The sequence below is a fragment of the Pinus tabuliformis genome, chromosome 7, assembly GCF_031772625.1.
Source record: "Pinus tabuliformis cultivar Carrire ecotype Pingquan chromosome 7, CPIR1, whole genome shotgun sequence".
Taxonomy (NCBI): domain Eukaryota; kingdom Viridiplantae; phylum Streptophyta; class Pinopsida; order Pinales; family Pinaceae; genus Pinus; species Pinus tabuliformis.
In genome coordinates, this window is record NC_142293.1 from 1,973,873,204 (window position 1) to 1,973,895,056 (window position 21,853).

The following is a 21,853-nucleotide window of genomic DNA, read 5'->3' on the forward strand; positions in this document are numbered from 1 at the left end:
TTGCTGACGTGGAGCCACACTTTCTCTCCAACCTCAAATTCGTGATCAACTCAGTGCTTGTCATGTCGGGCTTTGTATTAAGCTTAACTCTTTTCCAACTGCTCATGCACTATTTGTTGAATCAACTAAATTCGCTGGTTATGGGTATGCCTCAAACCCCCTATGACCTCCCCCCTCCGCTACACAATCGGCGCAACAAAGGGGGGCTCTGCCCCCCCTCTAACCCCCAGTTAACTACGTGGGCTAGTCATGGAAAGAATATAACACAACCCAACATTCTCCGACTTGTTGTTTTCTTTCCACAAGGGGCCACAAGAGAGCTTAGTCATTTTTCCAGCTCTGAAACGCCCATTGTCTCTCTACACCAAGAGAACTTCTCAGAGCTCACATATTTTGTTAATGCATTTGCAGTATTCTTCAAAGTGTCCACCTTTACTAGCAACACCTTTTTGTCTTCTATCATATCCCTCACAAAGTGATACTGAACATCAATGTGCTTTGTCTTTGAATGATATGCGGGGTTCTTTGCCAAGAAAATTGCACTTTGGTTGTTACAGTCTATCCTCATAGCTCCCTATACTAACCCCATACTTGAACACAATCTCAGCAACCAAACTGCTTCCTTGCTTGCATGAGTGGCTGCCATGTATTCTGCCTCTATAGTTGATAGTGCCACTATAGATTGTTTCTTACTCATCCAACTGACTACACCTCCAAATAGGTTAAACACATACCCACTTGCAGATCTTCTCTAATCCAGATCTCCAGCTCAGTCTGCATCAAGAAAGCCACGAATATCCAACATTCTATCTAATCGTGATCTTCCTTGGTAGCACAAACCATAATCACTAGTGCCACGCAAATACCTGAAAACCTGCTTCATTGTTGTCCAGTGCTACTTCCCTGGTTTTGATATAAACTTGCTCAATACTCCCATGCATGTGCAATGTCTAATCTAGTTCAAACCATTGCATACATCAAGCTACCGACTGCACTTTCATATGGAACATGGGACATGTCCTCTTCCTCTTCTTGTGTCTTGGGACACTGTTCAGCAGATAACCTCACACCTATAGGAATAGGAACCTTCACCAGTTTACTATCCTACATATTGAACCTCTGCAGTATTGTCTCGACATACTTTCTCTAGTTTAACCAGAGCTTCCTCTTTGCCTGGTCTCTTTTAATTTCCATGCCCAAAATATAGTTTGCAGCACCAATATCTTTCATGTCGAATTTGGAGGACAATTGGGTCTTCAAATCCTGGATAATTTCTTTGTCATTTCCAACCAGCAACATATCATCCACATACAAGACCAGATAAATAACACGGTCACCAATTAATTTAAAATACACACAGTGATCTACTTTTCTTTTGGTGAAGCCAAGTCCCCGTATAAATGTATCAAAATTTTGATACCACATCCTTGGTGACTGTTTTAGCCCATACAGAGACTTCTTTAACTTTCATACCAGTACTTTCTTACCCTTCAACGTAAAGCCTTTAGGTTGCTTCATGTATATTTCCTCTTCCAGATCCCCGTGAAGAAATGTTGTCTTCACATCCATCTGTTCTACCTCAAAATCAAAAGCAACGACAATAGATAAAAGTAATCTAATAGAAGTTACCTTGGCAACAGGAGAAAAAAATATCACCAAAATCAATTCCCGGCACCTGGGAATAACCTTTTGCTACCAACCGAGCTTTGTATTTCTTCACCTTTCCTTCTGCATTTGGCTTCTTCTTGAACACCCATTTGTTGCCAATGGGTTTCCTTCCAGCCGGCAACTCCACCAGATCCCAAGCATCATTTTTGTGCAAGATTCCATTTCATCAACCACGGCCTCTTTCCAGAGTTTGCCATCCTCTGAATCTACTACTTCCTCCACAGTTATGGGATCATCGTTAGTAATAGATAAAGCAAAATTTGAACAGAAAGTAGATGGACTATACCTTTCTGGCTACCTTCTTTCTCGAACTGATCTTCTCACACCCGGAGTTTGTGGCTCTTCATCTTCTGATTCCTACTCTGTTGTAGAGTCTGATTCTTCCTCCTGAAGCTCAAACTCTATCTTCTCAAGTTCCTTTGGTTGGCCTTCATGTTTAATAACATCTTTTACCTCTTTGAACACCACATCTCGGCTGTACACAACCTTCCGTGTGACTGGGTTCCAAAGCTTATAACCCTTTAAACCATCCTTATACCCAATAAAGATGCACTTTTCAGATTTACTATCCAACTTGGTTCGTTTCTTCTTTGGAACATGTACATATGCATCACATCCAAATACCCTCAGATGTGAAAGAGAGGGTTTCTTACCAGTCCATACCTCTTGTGGAGTCTTATCCTCCAATGCTGATGAAGGTGACCTATTGACCAGGCAACATGCAGTATCCACCGCCTCTGCCCAGAATTCCTATCCTAACCCGACACCACTGAGCATGATTCTTGCCCTTTCCATCAACATCTTATTCATTCTTTCTGCAAATCCATTTTGTTGAGGTGTATATGGAGTAGTCTTCTGTCGTGCTATACCACACTTCTTACAGAATTCTTCAAATTCCTTGCTACAAAACTCTCCACCATTATCTGTCCTCAACACCTTTATCTTCTTCTCTATTTGATTTTCCACGAGAGCCTTAAATTCTTTAAACTTGTCAAAGGCTTCAGATTTCTTCTTAAGGAAATATATCCATGTATTCCTTGAGAAGTCATCTATAAATGATACATAGTACATAGACTTACCTAGTGATGGAACCTTCACAGGTCCAAACACATCATTGTGCACAAGTTATAATATTTGTTTCGCCCTCTTACTACCAGAGGGGAAACTCACCCGATTCTGCTTCCCATATACACAATTTTCACAAAAATCAAAATCCAAAGAGCTATTACTCATACCTTCTACCATACCTTTACCATGAAGTATTCGAAGGCCCTTCTCTCCAATATTTCCAAGCATTTGATGCCACAACATGGTCTTCTCTCTAGAGACCACTAGATTTTCTACTCCACTTTCAGTAACCACAAAACTGTTGCATCCACCAATAACAGTGCTACCTTGAAGCTTGTACAAATTTCCAATTCGAACTCCTAGCATCAATACTAGTGCTCCCCGAACCATTTTGCAGGTATCCTTCTCGAACACTGTTTTTACACCTGCATCATCTAGCTTGCTTACAGAAATCAGATTTCTGGCCAATGTAGGAATATGCAGAACACCCGAAAGTGTTCTAACCCTTCCACCTTGCAACTTCAACTTTACATTTCCGCGACCAATGATTCTAGCCTTCCTATCATCCCCTAAGAAGACATCACCACCATTGTATTTCTCATACTCGCAGAACCACTCTCTATGGGGAGTGAAGTGAAAGGATGCACCTGAGTCAATCAACCATGCCTCATGATCTATATGTGTACTTGAAGAATCCAAGTACACATCCCCACCTTCATCTCAAGTGGTTTTCGCCTCTGCAGAAGGAGCATCATCAAATCCCTTTCCTTTATCAGGAGCTTTAGATTTACAGTCCCTTTTGTAGTGCCCTTCATTTCTGCATTTCCATCACACCACCTTTACAAGTTTTCCTGGAGATTTAGATCTCCCTCTAGATTTAGATCTCCCACCCGATGACTTATTTTTGTTTTTGTTCTGGGACCGTCCTCGTACAGACAAGGCATCACCATTCTGGCTCTCCATATTTTTCCATCTCATCTCCTCTGTCAGTAAGGATGAGACTATTTCATCAAACTGCATGGCAGTTGCATCGCTACCTATTGCAATAACCAGAATATCCCACGAATTTGGTAGAGAACACAACAAACTGATGCACTTTTCTTCATCTGAAATTCTAATATCAACAGATGCTAACTAACTTACCACAGTATTAAATGCGTTCAGATGCTCTGTCACCGAGTCTCCATCTTTCATCCTCAGGTTATACAACTTTTTCGCAGGAACAGTTTATTCACCAGAGACTTAGATTGGTACAAAGTCCCTAACTTGTCCCACAAAGCCTTCGTTGTAGCTTCCCCTGATACATTCAACAATACTGAATCTAAGACACACAATCATATTGCGCTCTTTTCCTTCTGATCCAAATTCTTCCATTCTTCATCAAACACTCCATTTGGTTTAGTGCCCAAATCTACTGTGATCCACTGATCTTTATCCACCAACAAATCCTCCATCTTGAGTTTCCACAACTCAAAACTCTGACCATTAAATTTCTTGATCTCTATCTTTCCACTTCTCACCATCTTCTTTCACCACCAAAATCAATCTCGTAGATCTCCCACTGAACAGGGTCTACCACAGGCCTGAGCAAAACCCCTCAACAACAAAGGCGTCCCCTTGAAGCCAAAACTGCTCCGATACCAAATGTAGGTTTTAACCCCATACAGAAATTACCTGCATACAAATTCTAAAACACAAAAAATAAACAATGCAAGAGCATAACACATAAAACACATATACACAGAGATTTTCCCCTGGATCCCAAAACCGGGACTACCAGCTTGATTTTTCGTTATGTTCCTTTCAATGTTATAATACATATTTATACATGTCGAAGCATCAAATACCATGGACCGAAAACCATCGCGTCCAAAAACATGTGCGAAAATCATGCACAAAACCATAGGTGGGTCCGCCCAACCTAACATAGGGTCCAAAACCAAAATTTTCCGGGGCACCCCATAAAGTGGGGTTACAGGTATGCCTCAAACCCCCTGTGACCATCCCCTCAACCCCCCCCCCCCCCCCCCAACCCCACTACACAAACGGCACAACAAAGGGGGGCTCCTCCCCCCCTCTAACCCCCCGGTTAACTACGTGGGCTAGTCGTGGAAAGAATATAACACAACCCAACACCAAGTATTTAATTCTAGTATCTTTGGCAAGCAAGGAAATTTTCTCCAATTTGAGTTGAGACTGCACATTATTTAGAGTAAGTTGTAGTTTTGAGGCAGTGATAGTAGTCTGTGTGAAAGTAGAATACACCATCTCTCCTGCCTGCCTGTGCATATCTATTTGATCCAAAGGATGGACATCCTTTGCCTCAAATTCAAAAGTGGTTTGTTTGAAATTTGCTGCTGACTTTGGTTGAGAGACCTAGGCCTGCAAGAATGCCATATGCATTCTTCCCTTCTCTGTATCATATGCTGAGATGAGTCTGTGCTGAATGGAGGAGGATTGCTTTCTGAACTGAGCTGATATGTTATCATGAATGGCCTCATTCCTCTGCTTAATTTCCTTGTATCTTTGAAAAATGTCCAACTGTCTCTGCTCTGTAGATGTTTCTGGTGTCTGAGGGACAGTAGCTGGAATATATTTAGTAACTGAGGAAGATGATGGAGATTCTGTAGTACCACTATCTAGCTTGAAATTCTTCAAACCTGAGAGAGTACAATAGTGCCTTGTGTGTCCTCCACTGATGGAAATTCTATTTTATAACCTGAACTTGCTTTAAGCTTCTTAGTATATATTTTAAATTCTTTAGCAGAGACTTCAGTGACTGGAGAATCATCCTCTCTTACTCTCTTATCTGTTTTCTCTTTGGGTATTGGAGTCTCTAAAGTTGTCCTGGAAAGTACCTGCTCCTCAGCCTCTTGCAATGTATTTTCCACCCAGGTGTGCTAGTTAATATACTTTTCTATTTCAGGCCTCCGAGTGTGCACATATGGTGTAGCTTTTTGTTCAAATCTCAACTTGGAAATTACCCCAAAGGGGTCATAAGACCAAGTGAAACTGAGAGGAAAGTTCATTTGTTTCATTAGGAGGTCTTCTTCCTCTCCCGTTGCTCTACTGTTGTAGATGAAGGGTCCAACTTGTGTCTTGATCCGGAACTATGATTTCTTCTTGGCTGCCATGAAATGAATATTGTCAGAATGAATTATCTTCCTGATGTATTCCAAGCCAAATATCCTCATTGAGAAATATTTGGGTAGGTTGTATGGTGGCAGATCTGAACCATACACTCTAATCATTGATCCTTGGAACCTGCTGGCCACTTAACAAACAAGTGGATGGATATACAAATTGGTATATGAACTATGAAAAGTTGTATTCCTGTGATTGTTTTCTAGCTAAGGAAGTCCATAAAACAATTGACTGCGGCTTTCCTTGTTGATCAAGTTTCTGCACAGAGAATGGAAATTTATCTATTTGAAAAAATATAAACATATACATAAGAAGTTATGAATATATGAACATTCCTTAACTGAAGGAATTGTTCATGAATTACATTTGATAAGAAGTTACCATAGTCAAAAGTGACTGATGATCATTCATCTGAAGAAAGGGTCGATAGAAAGCCTAGAATAGGCTCATCTACCTAGTGATCTGAATAATAGCCAAGAATGGATGACAAAACAAGAATAATTTGTCTTGTCCTTTGAGGGAACATAGAAGAGGGATATGGGGGATTTTTCTTAGGGAGTTGAGAGTCTTCAGGGAGGAAGATTTCAAATATGGTAGCTCTCTAGGGGGAAGTTAACTTATGGTAAATTTCTCTAAGAGCTTCAATGGAGAAAGAGGAGAGGGAATCACAGTGGGGAACCTGCAACATTTGATTAATGTTGTCAGCTATGATGGTGAAGATAATTTCACCATTTGGGATATAATCGCCCTCTTGCTTGTAAGGTAAGAGGCTTGGCATATTAGGAAGATTTTAGAAAAATGATAGGATTGGGGAACAACAAACAGAGGGAGCCTGGATTTCCAGAGGTGTATCTCATCATATTTGTCAAGGAAATTGTCCCGAAACCAGCAATGCAATTCGAACAAGTCGAATTCAAATAGTGTTTCGGTGATTTTGTAATATCTATCTGCGAGTGGGGTGTGGTCTAAATCGATAGGGGGAGTGAGCATCAGATTGATTATAGGGGTGATTTTAGGTTCCATGGTGGTTGCAGAATGGAGAATTGAAGATTGTAACAGCAGGAAATTGCTGTGATTTCAATAATTCGCGAGAATTCAGAGTGGCAGACCTCTTTCAATTTATGAATTATAGGTAATAGAAATGTTGGTGCAATATTAGAGCACAGAGGGGCGGTAAAACTATTGAATGAGCAAGGAAAGGAAGGTGTAATTGCAATGATGAATCTCATATTTATTTGCTGTGAACTGGCCTTAACCGTTGGATTAACAGTCTTTTTAGGGCATTAACTATTGTAATGGCCCGAGCAAATGGATAGGGTATTTATGGAAGTTGCAACAATCTCAGACGTGGTAGTTGGGGGTTGGTGGATGAGTGCAGCGGGACCCTTGGTGGGAGTGACGGGGGTAGGGAGAGGTGGCACGATGAGAGTGGTAGCTGCAACAGGACGTGGAGGCAACTGTTGGCGGGAAGACGAGCTGAAGAGGGATATAAAAACAACTTTTGGAGGGGGGGGGGGGGGGGGGGGGAGCAACGGTATTTGGTTTATGGGGGGGTCCAAAATCACCTGGTGGCAACACGTAGGTGGGAGGAAAATCGATTTTCGGACCCCCCCCCCCCCCCCGTCGTTAAGAATTGTCACTTCAGGGGGGTTCGAAAAATGTCGTGGGTCATTGGATTTATGCAGTGAATGATCGAGTGGTCGTGAAGTGTGGGGAGGTTAACATTGGAGGGCTCTGCCATATCTTTCGGGTGCGTAAAACATAACCCAAGGTCCAAAACTTTGGACTAGGGAATACTTCAAACTTATTACATAAAAATCTTCATTTTCCTATTCTAATGATATTTGAAAGAAAATTTGGGCACATTTGAGTATTCAAACCCTTCAATTTTTATTTTAAGAGATAAAGATTATTTATTTCAAACACTAGACTAATCTAATCAACTAATTAATCCAGATTAAACAATTGGATTAACATTGTTCACCTATTCTACCCACCTAATCTTAACCAAGATTAAATCGTTTCGTTAAGTTATTCATTCTAACCTAATCAACATAAATTGAAAACAGCTTGAGCATGATTAAACTGTAGGTATCAATTAGAAGGGATTGTGGCATTTTAAACAAGATGCACACAATTTCACAAATTTATATTTTACAAAGCCAGAAGGCTAGTAGTGGCACTTAAGCTAGCATCACTTTCATGTTTATTCATTTTTTGTGGGGTTCATTTATCATTTCTTTTATTTTTCTCTCTCTCTCTCTCTTTTTGTATTTATACTGTCTTTTAATTTTTAATTTTAATTTTTTGTATCTTTTTTTTTTTAAATCATTTGCAGAAAGCTATATTATTTACAATCTGAAATACTAAAACAAAATACTTAATGATCATTGATCCTATAAATTATAGGACCCTAACACATTCCTAATCCAGCAAAACCATAAATTTAAAAACAAACCCTAGATCTGAACATATCTAGCCTAATATTGTTTTCCCACTCTAGTCATATTTGGTTGTGAGTTTTATAGAGAGAGCCCTCTCTGGTTTAGCAGGGCTAACTACTGAACCCTAAATGGTTTGAGGTTACCTCCATCGATCTCCTTTCCCAGGCTTGGGATATTGTGGAGGATAACATGGTCTAATGCAACTATAATTGTTAATACGACCCCCTCCATTCAAGAGACCTGCAACAAATGTGGGAGGTGTGCATTGAACATCGTTGCGAGGTGGATCATATATGGTTGGAAGAAATTTCTCAGTGCTACATATGAATACTGAGTTCTAAAATTGTTCCTTCAAGACTTCTAGTCCCTATAAGTGCACGTAGCTTATCTCACAAACCTTGTTTGAGTTGAACCTTTCCCACATTTTTTTGTGGTGGTCTTTGTAGAATGTTAGAGTAGCTTCGACACTCGTGAAATTCACAAAACCATACTGTACATTGCACCTGTTTTGTAAATCAATTGGTAAGTACACAAAATCATAGGAAGATTCAACTTCATCTGAGTCCACAATTTGACAATTCACTTGTAAACAATGCTCATCTAATAACTTAATGAAATCTGGTTGGCTGTACTTATTAGGAATGTTTCAGACCATTAGAGTGGTGTGGGGCATGCCTTGATTCAATTTCACTTCCTTCTCATTAAAAATGTAAAGGGAACATAGAGTGATCCTGGGAGCTAAACCTATCCTAGAATTATAACTATGATGGCTCCCTTCCACAGAAGACAAAACAATCAACACTGTGGAATTCCATGTTGGGATTGTTGGCAATATATGGATGCAAAATCTTGCCATTGGATCCTCCATACAGAGATGGAAAAACCTTCAAGTGAAGTTGATCCATTTGTCCACAGGGATGAGTACCCATGCCTGATCCATTTATCCCTTATTGATGCTCATGCAGACTCCATGGCCCTGCGTTGAATCTAGCTTGACTTGTAATTGATCCATTTTGAATATAATTGGAGCGCCACTTTGAGCCTGACAAAAATCTATCTTTCATGCTTACCATATATTTCTTTACCACCTAATGCTACCATTGCTTTCTCTGCATCACGTATATCGTAAAATTCAACAAACTTGTGTGTTCTAGGCGGTGAACCCTTCACCTCACTCACGCAACCATATCTTCCAAATATTGTACACAGATGTTCAAGATAGGAGTCAACATCCAAATTGTTCACTAACAAAGTTCCCTGATTATATTCTGAGCAATTAGTAGTGTGAGTATACTGAATGTAAACCGACTTGCCGCTATTAGACCTTTTGCAAGACTTCTGGATTGCTTGAGGGGTCTATTGGCAAAGTGAGGGGAGGTGAGCAACTCTCGGGCCACCTCAGGATCCAACGTGATATTAGCTGGTGTGTAACCCAAGCTAAAGGACATGATCTTCTTCGCACCATGAAGATGAGCTAGAGATTCAAGCTTGCAGTGAGAAAAGCCGACACTCTTGTCCATTAGGCTTCCAATAATTGGCCATCCTTTCAGGCTAGGAATGGAAACACGACCTCTCTTATGCCTTCCAACCCATGCATAGCCTCCCGGGCTTAGCCAGGTGACTAGAACAGCATAGACAACAACAATAAGTAGTGCAATATACATAGGCCACCGATGCCATGTATAAACGTCGTCAAATGAAGAGTGCAAGAAGTAAGTGTTATAGACATTTTTGGGCCCTACAATCCCAAGCATGAAATGTCCATAAACCAAGGGCTCCTAAGTCCCTAAAAGTGTTGTTCTAACCCCTAAAGGAACAAGGTCAACAAATTACAGCTTCTCCCAGAAGTTCTCCATGAGAAACTACTCATAATTGGTCAAAACAGGATCATTGCAGCTGCTCCACTGGCTAAGTGAATTGCATCCCACCTAAATACACTGTGTGGGTGCGTTGCATTTCAAAAATCCCTTCTGTGGGGTGCGATGGGCGAGAAATGACAAATGGCAGTGTCATTCCGCAAGGTGGAGAGGCAATGGAAGCTTCCAGAATCTTCTCATGTGACACTTGCCTCACTGAATTTGACCAAGGATGAGTAAGAGACCATCAGTCTCCAAGTGGAAGCAAGAACTATCAGAGAGAAGACACTAATCAAATCACAAGCTGACTCATCCCCCTTACAAATATCTATATATGGATCCCTCATCCCAGAGATCCAGAGGCTGGAATTTTGCATATTGTAAGGAATTGTTGTTGGTTTCTTGAGACAAACATCAGATTGTTGGGTGATCTAAGCTTTGTTTGAGGTGAAGAGGGGCTTCTTTGTTGGGAGGTTGATGCTAGGTCAGAACAACTGGTTGTAACTCCTCTTGGCTCTTTTCTTGTTTATCAATAAAAGCTATTTGAGTTTTCCTCCATGCTTTTGTGTCATTGATGCTTGCTACATTTGTATGGTCAATTTACATCTGATCCTAGATTATTTATGATTATAGATCCATGTCTTTGTATAGTGCTATGCTTCTGTGATCTTACAGGTACTTTGTGAAGCTGGGCGTGCAAGGGAGCAGGTAGCTGAGGACTATCAAAGAAGAGAGGGATCAAATGAGGAGATTAGCGCAAGACAGAGGTTGGTCTTTTTGTTCCTCTTTATCTATAATTCATAAAGGAAAAACGAAAGTAGCTTTTCTCTGTTTGTTTCTAAGGCAGCTGTCACACCTTAGTGGGATAGAGCAGTTCTATATAGACACTTTTCCCTGTAAAAGTAAGCAGGGCCATCTTTTGTGAAGAGGGGAAGGACACATAGCCATCACCCACTTCCTCCAGTGCTCCAATGATTCTCCATTTCTGGCAATCACCTTTCAAACAGAGAAACCAAAGTGACGAGGAAGCAACAACAACAAAACTAGGAAGAGGAGTGCTTCGAGATCAGCTTCAAGGGCGTTCAAATACAAGGGTTTGGAGGCCAACCATAATGGTTGTCGTAAAAGCTTTAGGGAAAATATTTTATTCCATTAATGTACTTCATATGATTCGAAATATGCACCTAGAGAGAGAAAATATTTTTTAATATTGCGAGTGAACTAGACACACAGGAGACATTTCCACTAGTGTGAATCGATACCAACTCTTTCTTTGATCTGAAGGTAAGATATAACCCACGGGTATCGATCTATACCACAATGTTCGTAAAGGGGTCGATAAGAGAGGGTGACTAATAGGTGAAAAAATTGCAAAACAAAATATTATGAGAAGATATGAGAAATTTCACTGTAGATCCTTAGAACCTTGATCACCATTGGATCATAACCTGCTTTGATACCACTGATCCAGATTTTGGGGAGGGCCCAAGATCCAAGTAATTGTCACACTAAGAAAGAACAAAAGTGAGACAAACCAGAAAATAAATCATGAACTAATTCTGATTAGAATAGAAAATGATAGTTGCAACTACATTGTGTTGGAGAATATGTCCTCTTACAAAAAGAGGCTCGTTATTTATAACATTTTTTGTTACATTACCCTGGGTAAATACCATGGGCGGATTTCCATTTGGATCATTACCATGGGTAAATACCATGGGCGGATTTCCATTCGGTTAATTATTTATAGAATCACAAACATGATGCATACTTAGAACAACTTTGAAAAGTCATCTTCATCATTGAGCTACCTGGATTGGGTTAATAGTTCAAAAATCTAGAATTTCTGGAAGTCCCTTGTAGCAAAATAGTAGTAATTTCTAATATTTTTTAGAACATGTTCATGACCTTCAATTGAGTTGATTCCACTTGGATTAGTTCCAAAAAAAATTCATGTTAATAAAAAAATTTACCCCAATTCATTTCACTTGATTAGGTCAAGCATCCGATAGGTTAGCTAGCTCACGAGTTCTTGAATTTTTAGTTTTTAGAGTAGTAATTTTCTGCTATTTTTTAGCACGTGTATATATGGGTATTTTGGATTCATTCAACTTGGAATAGAGTCCTAAGACATCCCAGTTAATAAAAAAAATTGTCCCATCCAATTTTCATTTGGTTTACCTGTTCATTCAATGAATTATCTCCTCTTGTAGCAATTTTGTTTCGCTTGTAGCAACCTCCTCTAACACTCCTGTAGCACGTGTAAAATTGACCAACTTTGCTCCAAAAGCTTGGTTTTTGTCTCTTAGGCTTGAATGATAACCCATAGGATCTAAATCCATGATTGAGGAATAATAAACACTAATTAGGACATGCCTTTTATAAAGTAGATTAGGCCTATTTATTTGAATTCACGCTCTTAGGATTTCAATTACAAATTATTGTTCTTGCCTTGGATTAATTTCTTTTCAAAGTAACATTTCCATTTCTACAATTAGTTTAGGATTTGATTTCATGACATTCACTCCATTACATCAGATCAACAAAAGAAGGACACATTGTATGCTGCAAATATAGTGCCGACACCTCTTAAGTTTGTACGAACCCCAGGTTGATAATTTAAGTTGCCAGCCTTGGTAGTTGCAACATTATTGTTGCAATATTGGGGCTCATCACTAGGTGTCTCGAATTGATTTTGGTGATATTTTTTCTCCTATTGCCAATGTAGCTTCTATTAGATTACTTTTATCTATTTTTGTTGTGTTTTATTTTGAGGTAGAACATATGGATGTGAAGACAACATTTCTTCACAGGGATCTAAAAGAAGAGATCTATATGAAGCAACCTGAAGGCTTTGTGGTGAAGGGAAAGAAATAACTGGTGTGTAAGTTAAAAAAGTCCCTGTGTGGGTTAAAACAGTCACCAAGGATGTGGTATCAGAAACTTGATACATATATATGAGGACTTGACTTCACCAGAAGCAAAGCATATCACTGTGTGTATTTTAAATTAACTGGTGACCATGTTATTTATCTAGTCTTATATGTGGATGATATGTTGCGATTGGAAATGACAAAGAAATTATCTAGGATTTGAAGACCCAATTATTCTCCAAATTCGACATGAAGGATCTTGGTGCTGAAAACTATATTTTGGGCATGGAAATTAAATGAGATCAAGCAAAGAGGAAGTTCTCGTTAAACCAGAGAAAGTATGTCGCGACAATAGTGCAGAGGTTTAATATGCAAGATAGTAAACTCGTGTAGGTTCCTATTCCTGTAGGTGTAAAGTTATCTATTGAACTGTCCCAAGACACAATACGAGGAAGAGGACATGTCCCGTGTTCCATACACAAGTGCAGTTGGTAGCCTAATGTATGCAATGGTCTGTACTAGACCGGACATTGCAAATGCACAAAGTATTGAGCAGGTTTATGTTAAAACCAAGGAAGGAGCATTGGACAACACTGAAGCGAGTATTCAAGTATTTGGGTGGAATTAGTGATTATGGTCTGTGCTACCAAGGAAGACTGGGATTGTATAGAGTTTTGGACATCTGTGCATTTGTTGATGCAGATTGGGCTGGAGATGTGGATTAGAGAAGATCTACAAGTGGGTGTGTGTTTAACCTATTTGGAGGTGCAATCAGTTGGTTGAGAAAGAGACAGTCTGTAGTGGCATTTTTAACTACAGAGGAAGAATACATGGCAGCCACTCATGTATGCATTGAATCAGTTTGGTTGCAGAGATTGTGTTCAAGTATGGGCTTAGTACAATGAGATATAAGGATGGACTGTGACAGTGAGAGTGCAATTTTCTTAGCAAAGAATCCTACTTATCATTCAAAGACAAAGCACATTGATGTTCAATATCACTTTGTGAGGGATATGGTTGAGGACAAAAAGGTGTTGCTGGTAAAGGTGGACACTTTGAAGAATGTTGCAGATGCATTGACAAATTTTGTGAGCACTGAGAAGTTTTCTTGGTTTAGAGAAACAATGGGAGTTGCAGGGTTGGACCAATGACTAAGCTCTCTTGTGACCCCCTATGTGGAAAAGAAAATAACAAGTGGGAATATGTTGGGTGTGTGTTATATTCTTTCCATGACTAGTCGCATGCACGGGGGTGGGGGTCTAGGGTTAATGGATTGGGGTTTATAAATGCTTCGACATGTATATATATGTATTGTAACATTGAAAGGAATATAATGACTCCAAAGGATGTTTGGGGCCATGTTAAGCTCTATGCCTTGACATTTAGAGTATTTTAAAATTCAACGTGGGCCCTAATTTTAGATGAAAAGCAGAAAGTTATGGAGAAGAAGAGCCAATCATGATGATTTGTTGGTTACTATGAGAATATGAAAGGAATATAGGTTATTTGATTTATTTCAAAAGATGGATTGTTTGAAATCATGTTCTTCGTTTCGATGAGTGACACAACACCAAATTATTCTTTCTACTTTCATAGATTTTCAAGCCAATCATGGTGCAAATCATGTTCATAGTCCTGATTTTGTGAAACAAGAAGATGATGAACATTTTGAAGATGAAAATTAGTTAAAATAAAATAAACTCTCAACACCAACAGAATATGAACAACCTTATCAAGAAAAACATTTGAGATTCTGTAAGTGAAAGAGGTTTGAAATGTATAGCAACAAGCTAACTAATTTCAGTTATTTTTCTTATGACTCTCACCTTTTTTAGTCACAAACAAATGGCATCCCCTTTCTGAGTCATGCAATTTTAAATGATCCACAACAATTTTGTGATGTTGTTGGGATAGCTGATTGAGATGTTGTCATGATAAAGGGATATTATTCCTTGATGAATAATTACACATGGGATCTCAATCCTTTTCCTAAGTAAAGAAATTTGGTTTGTTGTAAATGGGTCTAGAAATTTAATTATGCAACAAATGACTCTGTTGAAAAGTAAGAGGTTCATCTTGTGGTTAAGGGATTTTCACAAATTGAAGGGATTTATTAGTCTAAGACCTTTCCCTCAATTTCCAATATATATGTCTTGTACTTTCTCTTTCTACCTTCCAAGTATGGTTAGTTTGCTAGATGGATGTGAAGAGTCCCTCTTGACATAGTGATTTACATGATGAAATATACATAGTGCAACCACCTACATATGATTTTTCTCTTGTTTGTAGGTTTTTACATTCACTTTATGTTCTTAAACAAGCTACTTGAGATTGGTATGATGGATAGTTTTTATTTATTTCAAGGTTCAATCGTTGTTATTTTGACCCTATGATGTACACTGAGAGGCAGGGCATTGATCTCTTGATTTTAGTTCTAGATATGGAGGATTCAATTCTCATAGGGAGTTCTTCATCGATGATTCAAAGTGTTTAGGGAGAATTGATGTCACAATTTGATATGAGAAATCTATATCTTAGGCATTATTTTATTGGTTTATAAGTCGTTTAGCCTTCAAAAGGGATCTCTAGTTTGCAGTAGAAGTATACACTTGATTTACCTTGGCACCTTGGGATAGCTAAGTGTAGGCCTACACCCACTTTGTTTCAATCACGTGTTACCTTTTTTCTAGTGGCTCTTCACCAAGCATTAACCTTTCATTACATTTACGTTGTTAGGAATCTATTTTATTCAACTCATAGACACCTTGACATTTCTTTTGCAATAGGTTCGTTCTCTGAATTTTCTTAAGATCCTCACAAGAGTTTTTAAAAGATAACAAAGCACATTTTGAGGTACATTCAGGGTATCACCAATTTTGGCATTTAATACACTTTTAGTTTATCAAAATCAGGTCATTATATTGTTTTTAATCCATATCAATGCTTTCAGAGTGGAAAAAGTGGAGGAATTAGCTCACAAAACAATTTTATCGGTAAGACTTGGTTTGAAAAATTGGGTTCTAAAACCTTGTAGGAGCAGTTTGAGGTATCAAACAATATATATATATATATATATATAGATATATATATATATATATTTTTTTTCCTCGAGAGGTGGGGGGGGAGGGGGTATTTTGTGCTTAAGTGATGCACCTTTTTATGCTATTCTACACACAAATACCTTTCTAACGATACAAGAATCATCTCAATCAAAGTCTGTATGCAAAAAATATGCCACTTGGAAGTTGACTTTCTTCTTTTGACCACCATAATTCAAGAGGATGCCATGTCAACCTCCATTATTCATGGAAAAGAAGCTGACCACATCATCATGATGAAGAAGGCTCTAGAAGAGTCAATATTGTAACTCTAATTAAGAGTTGAGGAAATCAAACCTAACCACTAATATGATATTGGGTTGTGTTATAACTGGACCACTAGGAGGAAAAGGGGTTCCATTATATTCGAGTGCTTTGTGTTCCATAGATATGAAGAGTAGTCATGAGTGGATAGGGAGAGATCAAATACAAAGGATTTGTGCACTATAATAGCTAATGGGCTATAGGCCTCACTTCTTTGTACTTGCATCCATTTTCCATTTGATGGAAGAGAGTAGAGCAACCTCACCTTGTAGGTGGGTTTTTGTCGAAAAGATTTTCGAACATATATCTTGTGTTAATTTATGGCAAGTGAGTTTTATTTCATTGTTATCTATTTTTTTGCATAATTAAAATTTTCATGCATATGCAATAGACAATAATTTACATATCCAAAATTTGAAGAGAAATTTGAAGAGTCCCACCTTTACCTTTTTTATTGCTTTCTCTATTTTAGAGGGGAATTTTTTTCGTATAGGTTTTTCTCATTTGCTTCACTTATGAGAGTTTATATTTAGGTACCTTAATAGGAATCATAAGACATTTTACCTTTACTTTTTGTTTTTGTTGTTTTCTCTCTTTTGGAGAGGAGTTTCCTATTGGTTTTTTCTTTTACTTCACTCATGAGAGTTTGTATTCGGGTATCCTATTAGACCTAGATGTTAGGACCCATTTTTTTCCTTCTTTGTTTATTCCATATGTTTTGGGTGTTAGTGTTATTTTTCCAATGCAATCTTTTCCAATGAGAAAACTAGTCTTATTTGTAACTTCATATAGGCATCTTTATCGACATAGATGTGATGGTTGTCCCTTTGCTCAATGTTGAGTCTTTTCCATTACTATATGGGAAACATTCTCTTGTATTTTATTCATGACCCTCTTCCATTACTATATATAGGAAATATTCTCTTGTGTTTTACTCACACCATATCTAATAAATCACTATGCATTCTTTCTTCTAGAAGGGCTTTGGTCTTTTGTAGTTGTTTTTGTTAGTAAGATATTGTTTTAAATATTTTCACATATATGATTATAACAATTTGGAAGAAGCCTCTTCATAAAAATATATGTGCTTCAATATCCATCACAACCTCAACTAAAACTATAACATTGAGCATAGGATAAATGTAGGGTTGAAAACTTATTATGGACTTAAACAAAATAAAAATAAAATCTTGAATTAGTGGAGCTTTAGAGATGGGATAAACAAACTCCTCTTTGCCTCTGGTCACTCTTGTTATCTTAAAAGGAAAACTCCTACTCTTGTTATCTTAAAAGGATGTGAAAACTTCTAGAGAATACAAAAGAAAGATAAAGCAAATCTAGAAGAATTATATGATTTATTATCTCAAAATTAAAGATAATACACCCTGTTTTACCCTCTATTTAGAGGAACTCTTTCTCCATCTTGACAAAATCATTGGAGAATAAAGAAAGATATCATTTTACAAAATAATAATAATATTAAAATAATATTACAATAAAATTTAAATTATTATTTTACATAATATTTTAAAATATTATGAATTTAGTGAGATAATTTTGAACAAGTTTTTTTGTTGTTTAAAATACTATTTTGAATACACAAATGAATTCAACATTAATAAAAAAACATTATAGTCTTATATTCTGCACATTACACAATGCAAAAACAAAACATCCCTTTATCATTATCATAAAATTTCTAAGTTTTTTTTATTTAAATTCATAAATATAATTGAAAATTTAATTATTCATTTTAATGGATTTATATATATACATATATATAAATATAATTTTATAGTAAAAGAATTTCCATTCATGAATATAATTGAAAAGTTAATATTCCATTTTAATGGATTATTTTATTTTTTTTATATGAAAAAAATTAACAATTAACCTGGTAGCATACCCCTAAACTTAATAAATTTAACCTGAAATCTGTTTATAATACTTCATTTTCATACCATCACCGATTAAACTACCCTACCCATTAAATTCATTTTATTATTAATTAATTTATTAATAAAATTAATTATCTGAATATAAAATTCTATGATAGTAAAATGTTGGTGCAATGATTAAAACCAAGAAACATACAGCTGTTCAAAATTCTGAAGTGATACGGTTCTGACTAAAACCAGAAAGCATATCACCTTTCAAGATTTTCAGCAGCTTTCTTTTATGACACTTCCCAAAAGTACATATTAATTGTCCGTCCGCAATTGTATGGCAGAGAGTGACAGATTGGTAGCTGATATAATGAATTTTTAGCTTCAAACTATTGAAATCACATTGATTTGACTCAGCCGTACAGGCCATATTGTTTCAACTCGACAGCAAGAGTACGCAATAGTTTTTTCTTTCCTGAAAAACTAGACAGCCAGAGTACGCAATTGCTGCACTTTCACGTGGTTCATTTAATAACTTCCATCCAAGTGATTATTCGCTAGTATGGTACGCAGCTATGGTACTTCAACATTGAGTTTGGACTTTGGAGCCATCAATATTAAGTAAAAAATTTATTCAATTAAGTCTTCATTAGATGCCTGATACATATTTCATGGCAGCCTGTGTTATTTTATATAGAGCATCCCTTCCTCCTCGAGATCCAGAGCAGCAGGGGAGCAAGATTGATTGTATAGAGCTTATGACATTGTGGCGTAATGGGTAGATCTCGTCGTTGTTCAACAGATGAGGGCTCCAATCGGGCAGCTTGGACAACAAAAGAAGATATGATTCTGAGGGATTACATTAACGTTCATGGAGTGCAGGGAGGTTGGACATCAGTTCGTGACCAGACAGGTTCTCACTGGTTGCAGATCTATAGTTTTATGTGATATTGCTTTTTTTGGGTTGATAAATGTTCATAGGCATCAAATTATTTATATTTTATTTATAATGGTTATCAAAATATTGATTTGCCATTTGATATGTTTCATTGTAATGCTGACATGCGATCAGAAAAAGGAAAATGATTAGAAAACAGTAGATCCTTATCTTAGTAGTATATCAGATATGCTACTAAGAATATTTTTACACCATTAATAGTTTCTTTTTGTTTAAAGAATGAAAATTGTGAAAACCCTATTCAAATTCTGAAAGCCGCATTAAAAAATAAATATTGTTACATACCACATCAAAATTATAGGTTATTTTGTTTGATTTGCAGCTCTGAACCGAAGTGGAAAGAGTTGCAGACTACGTTGGATGAATTATCTTCGTCCAAACATAAAACGAGGAAATATTTCTCCCGAAGAGGACGATCTCATAATTAGATTGCATCGTCTTCTGGGCAATCGGTATTCTGATAAGTAGATAGTTTTAAAATCTGAAATTTTTAGGTTATCTTCCTTGTGATTTTCTTAATAATAATATGTTGAATTGTACCTTGCAGGTGGTCACTTATAGCAGGAAGACTACCTGGTCGAACAGATAATGAAATAAAGAACTACTGGAATACTCATTTGAGAAAGAATATTGGAGCTCTGAATAAACGAGATCGGAGCGAGGCGAAAATGACTGAAGAAGACATGGGTGTTTCTCCGCGTCTCGATCTCGTCGGAGCAACTCAAATTGCTGTAAATATTGAAAATAATGTAACTGTTGCTCAGTCCTTTGATGAACAGTCGAGGGCACTGTTACAAGAAGATTTAACTATAGAAATGCCCTCTGATCATCCCAACAACATGGCCAGTTCGATATTGGAGGACGAAGAGTTAATTTTCAAACACCGCGGGGTAACCTCTGAAGGCTTATTAGGTTTCGACTGTGCTGTTCAGTTCCCTTTATCTCCAATTTCTTCCTCCATTGAATATCAAATGAGTTGTCTGTTTTCAACACTGGCGCATGTGTAAAGTTGTTCAAGTAAACCAGCATCATGACATGCCTGCTCAGTTGGAGGTGGATAGATGGACGAGTACTCAAACATAGTATATTTCTGTTATTTAACAGGGATAGATAGACTGATAGACTGAGGCAGAGATGGTCTCTATATATCAGGTAAGATAGACCGAGGGGAGAAGCGGTCTCTAAGATAATTTTACGTTTTTCTTGTTGCTGTATATCTGCTTTCTTAGTTGAGATATCTATGTGAATAAAGTAGTAGGTCAGAGGGTGAAGGTGTCCATTTGTGTGCTCTCATTATATGCACAGCCTGACGTAAAGAAGATGTGTGACTGAAAATTTGCATTTAGACACACTTGTATATGGATAAATATATATGTACAACTCATGTTATATATATATATATATTTTTCTTTTTTTCACATTTCATAATATGTATGATGTTTACTTTAATGTTTTTTTTCAAAAAAAAAATTAGTAATTTTATTGGTGTTTTTTCCAAAAAAAAAAATTTATTAGTAATTTTATCGTGGAAAACAAAATTACACGTTGAAATGCATTCCGAAAAGATTTAACTCCTATAAAGAAAAAACACAACCCAAAGCACCAAAAAAAACTTGGAGGTTCACACAAACATTATACCAACCCCTAGCAGAAAATACATCCAAGGCGCTAAGGCCCGAATACAATAACCCTAAAGGGGACGAAACATTTCAAGGGCCGAACCCATTCGAACAGCAAAGGGCCCACGATCCCCAGAAAGCCCAAACAACCTCCAAGAATAAACTACGACACAATGAGCTCAACTAGAGGAACCAACGGTGCAATCGGCGGCAGAGGAAGACCAACGAAGAAAAGTGGCAGAAGAAGCCAGAACAACAAACGATCACCCAAAACGCAGAAAACGAGAGCACCAACTCAGAGAGGCAGCACTGGCAACGAAGAAGCCCTTGAAAACTAGCCACAACAAAGCGAAAGGAGAGCACGCCTGAGGAAAGGAGAATGGCCACGACCACCTGACACAGGCAAGAGGAGGCCAGGAACACAAACTAGAGGACAGGGGTGGCTAGGGTTTTAGTGGCAATGCCCACCCCCATACTTCACTCAATTCAACTTTAATTTATATGTTAAATTTTATTTAATTATATAATAGTTAATGAGTTTTTTAATTATTTTCTATTATATTTAGATTTATATATATATTTTTTTGACATCCGCATCTAATGTGATCTCCAAAATTTGCATTAATAGTTAATGAGTTTTCTAATCATTTTTTCTTATATATTTAGATTTGTATTTTTCACATTGGTATATAATATGATCTCCAAAGATTTCATTGATTTTCTTTTATAATCTCTAGTTGATGAATCGACTACCACCATGTAATTCCAATGGATAGTTAAGATTATATTGATAACTTCTTTAGAAGTCTGAGAAGCAAAATAGTTGTTTCAATTAATCTCAATTTACAATTCCACTGGCAAAATTTTTGTGGGTATTAAAGATAATTAATGTTGTTTTTGAGTCTTACAGAAACGATCATTAAAATTGTTAAATATTAAGGAGTATAAATCAAAATATATAATATATTATTGTAA

At 37.3% G+C, this 21,853-nt stretch overlaps 1 protein-coding gene across 1 annotated transcript; it reads left to right on the forward strand.

The window, feature by feature from the left end:
* Positions 1 to 18,981: 18,981 nt before the first annotated feature.
* LOC149256380 (transcription factor WER-like) lies at positions 18,982 to 20,639 on the forward strand. The gene is made up of 3 exons (XM_089457415.1): positions 18,982 to 19,214; positions 19,582 to 19,711; positions 19,807 to 20,639. The coding sequence occupies exons 1-3, from the start codon at positions 19,076 to 19,078 to the stop codon at positions 20,264 to 20,266; spliced, it is 729 nt and encodes a 242-aa protein (XP_089313541.1). The 5' UTR covers positions 18,982 to 19,075; the 3' UTR covers positions 20,267 to 20,639.
* The last annotated feature ends 1,214 nt before the right edge of the window (positions 20,640 to 21,853 follow it).

Bases quoted from the DNA above. Each gene is read 5' to 3' on its own strand.
- LOC149256380 (XM_089457415.1), top strand. From the start codon at position 19,076: ATGGGTAGATCTCGTCGTTGTTCAACAGATGAGGGCTCCAATCGGGCA. The intron at 19,215-19,581 runs GTTCTCACTGGT...TTTGATTTGCAG, and splicing joins ATCAGTTCGTGACCAGACAG to CTCTGAACCGAAGTGGAAAG. The intron at 19,712-19,806 runs GTATTCTGATAA...TGTACCTTGCAG, and splicing joins CATCGTCTTCTGGGCAATCG to GTGGTCACTTATAGCAGGAA.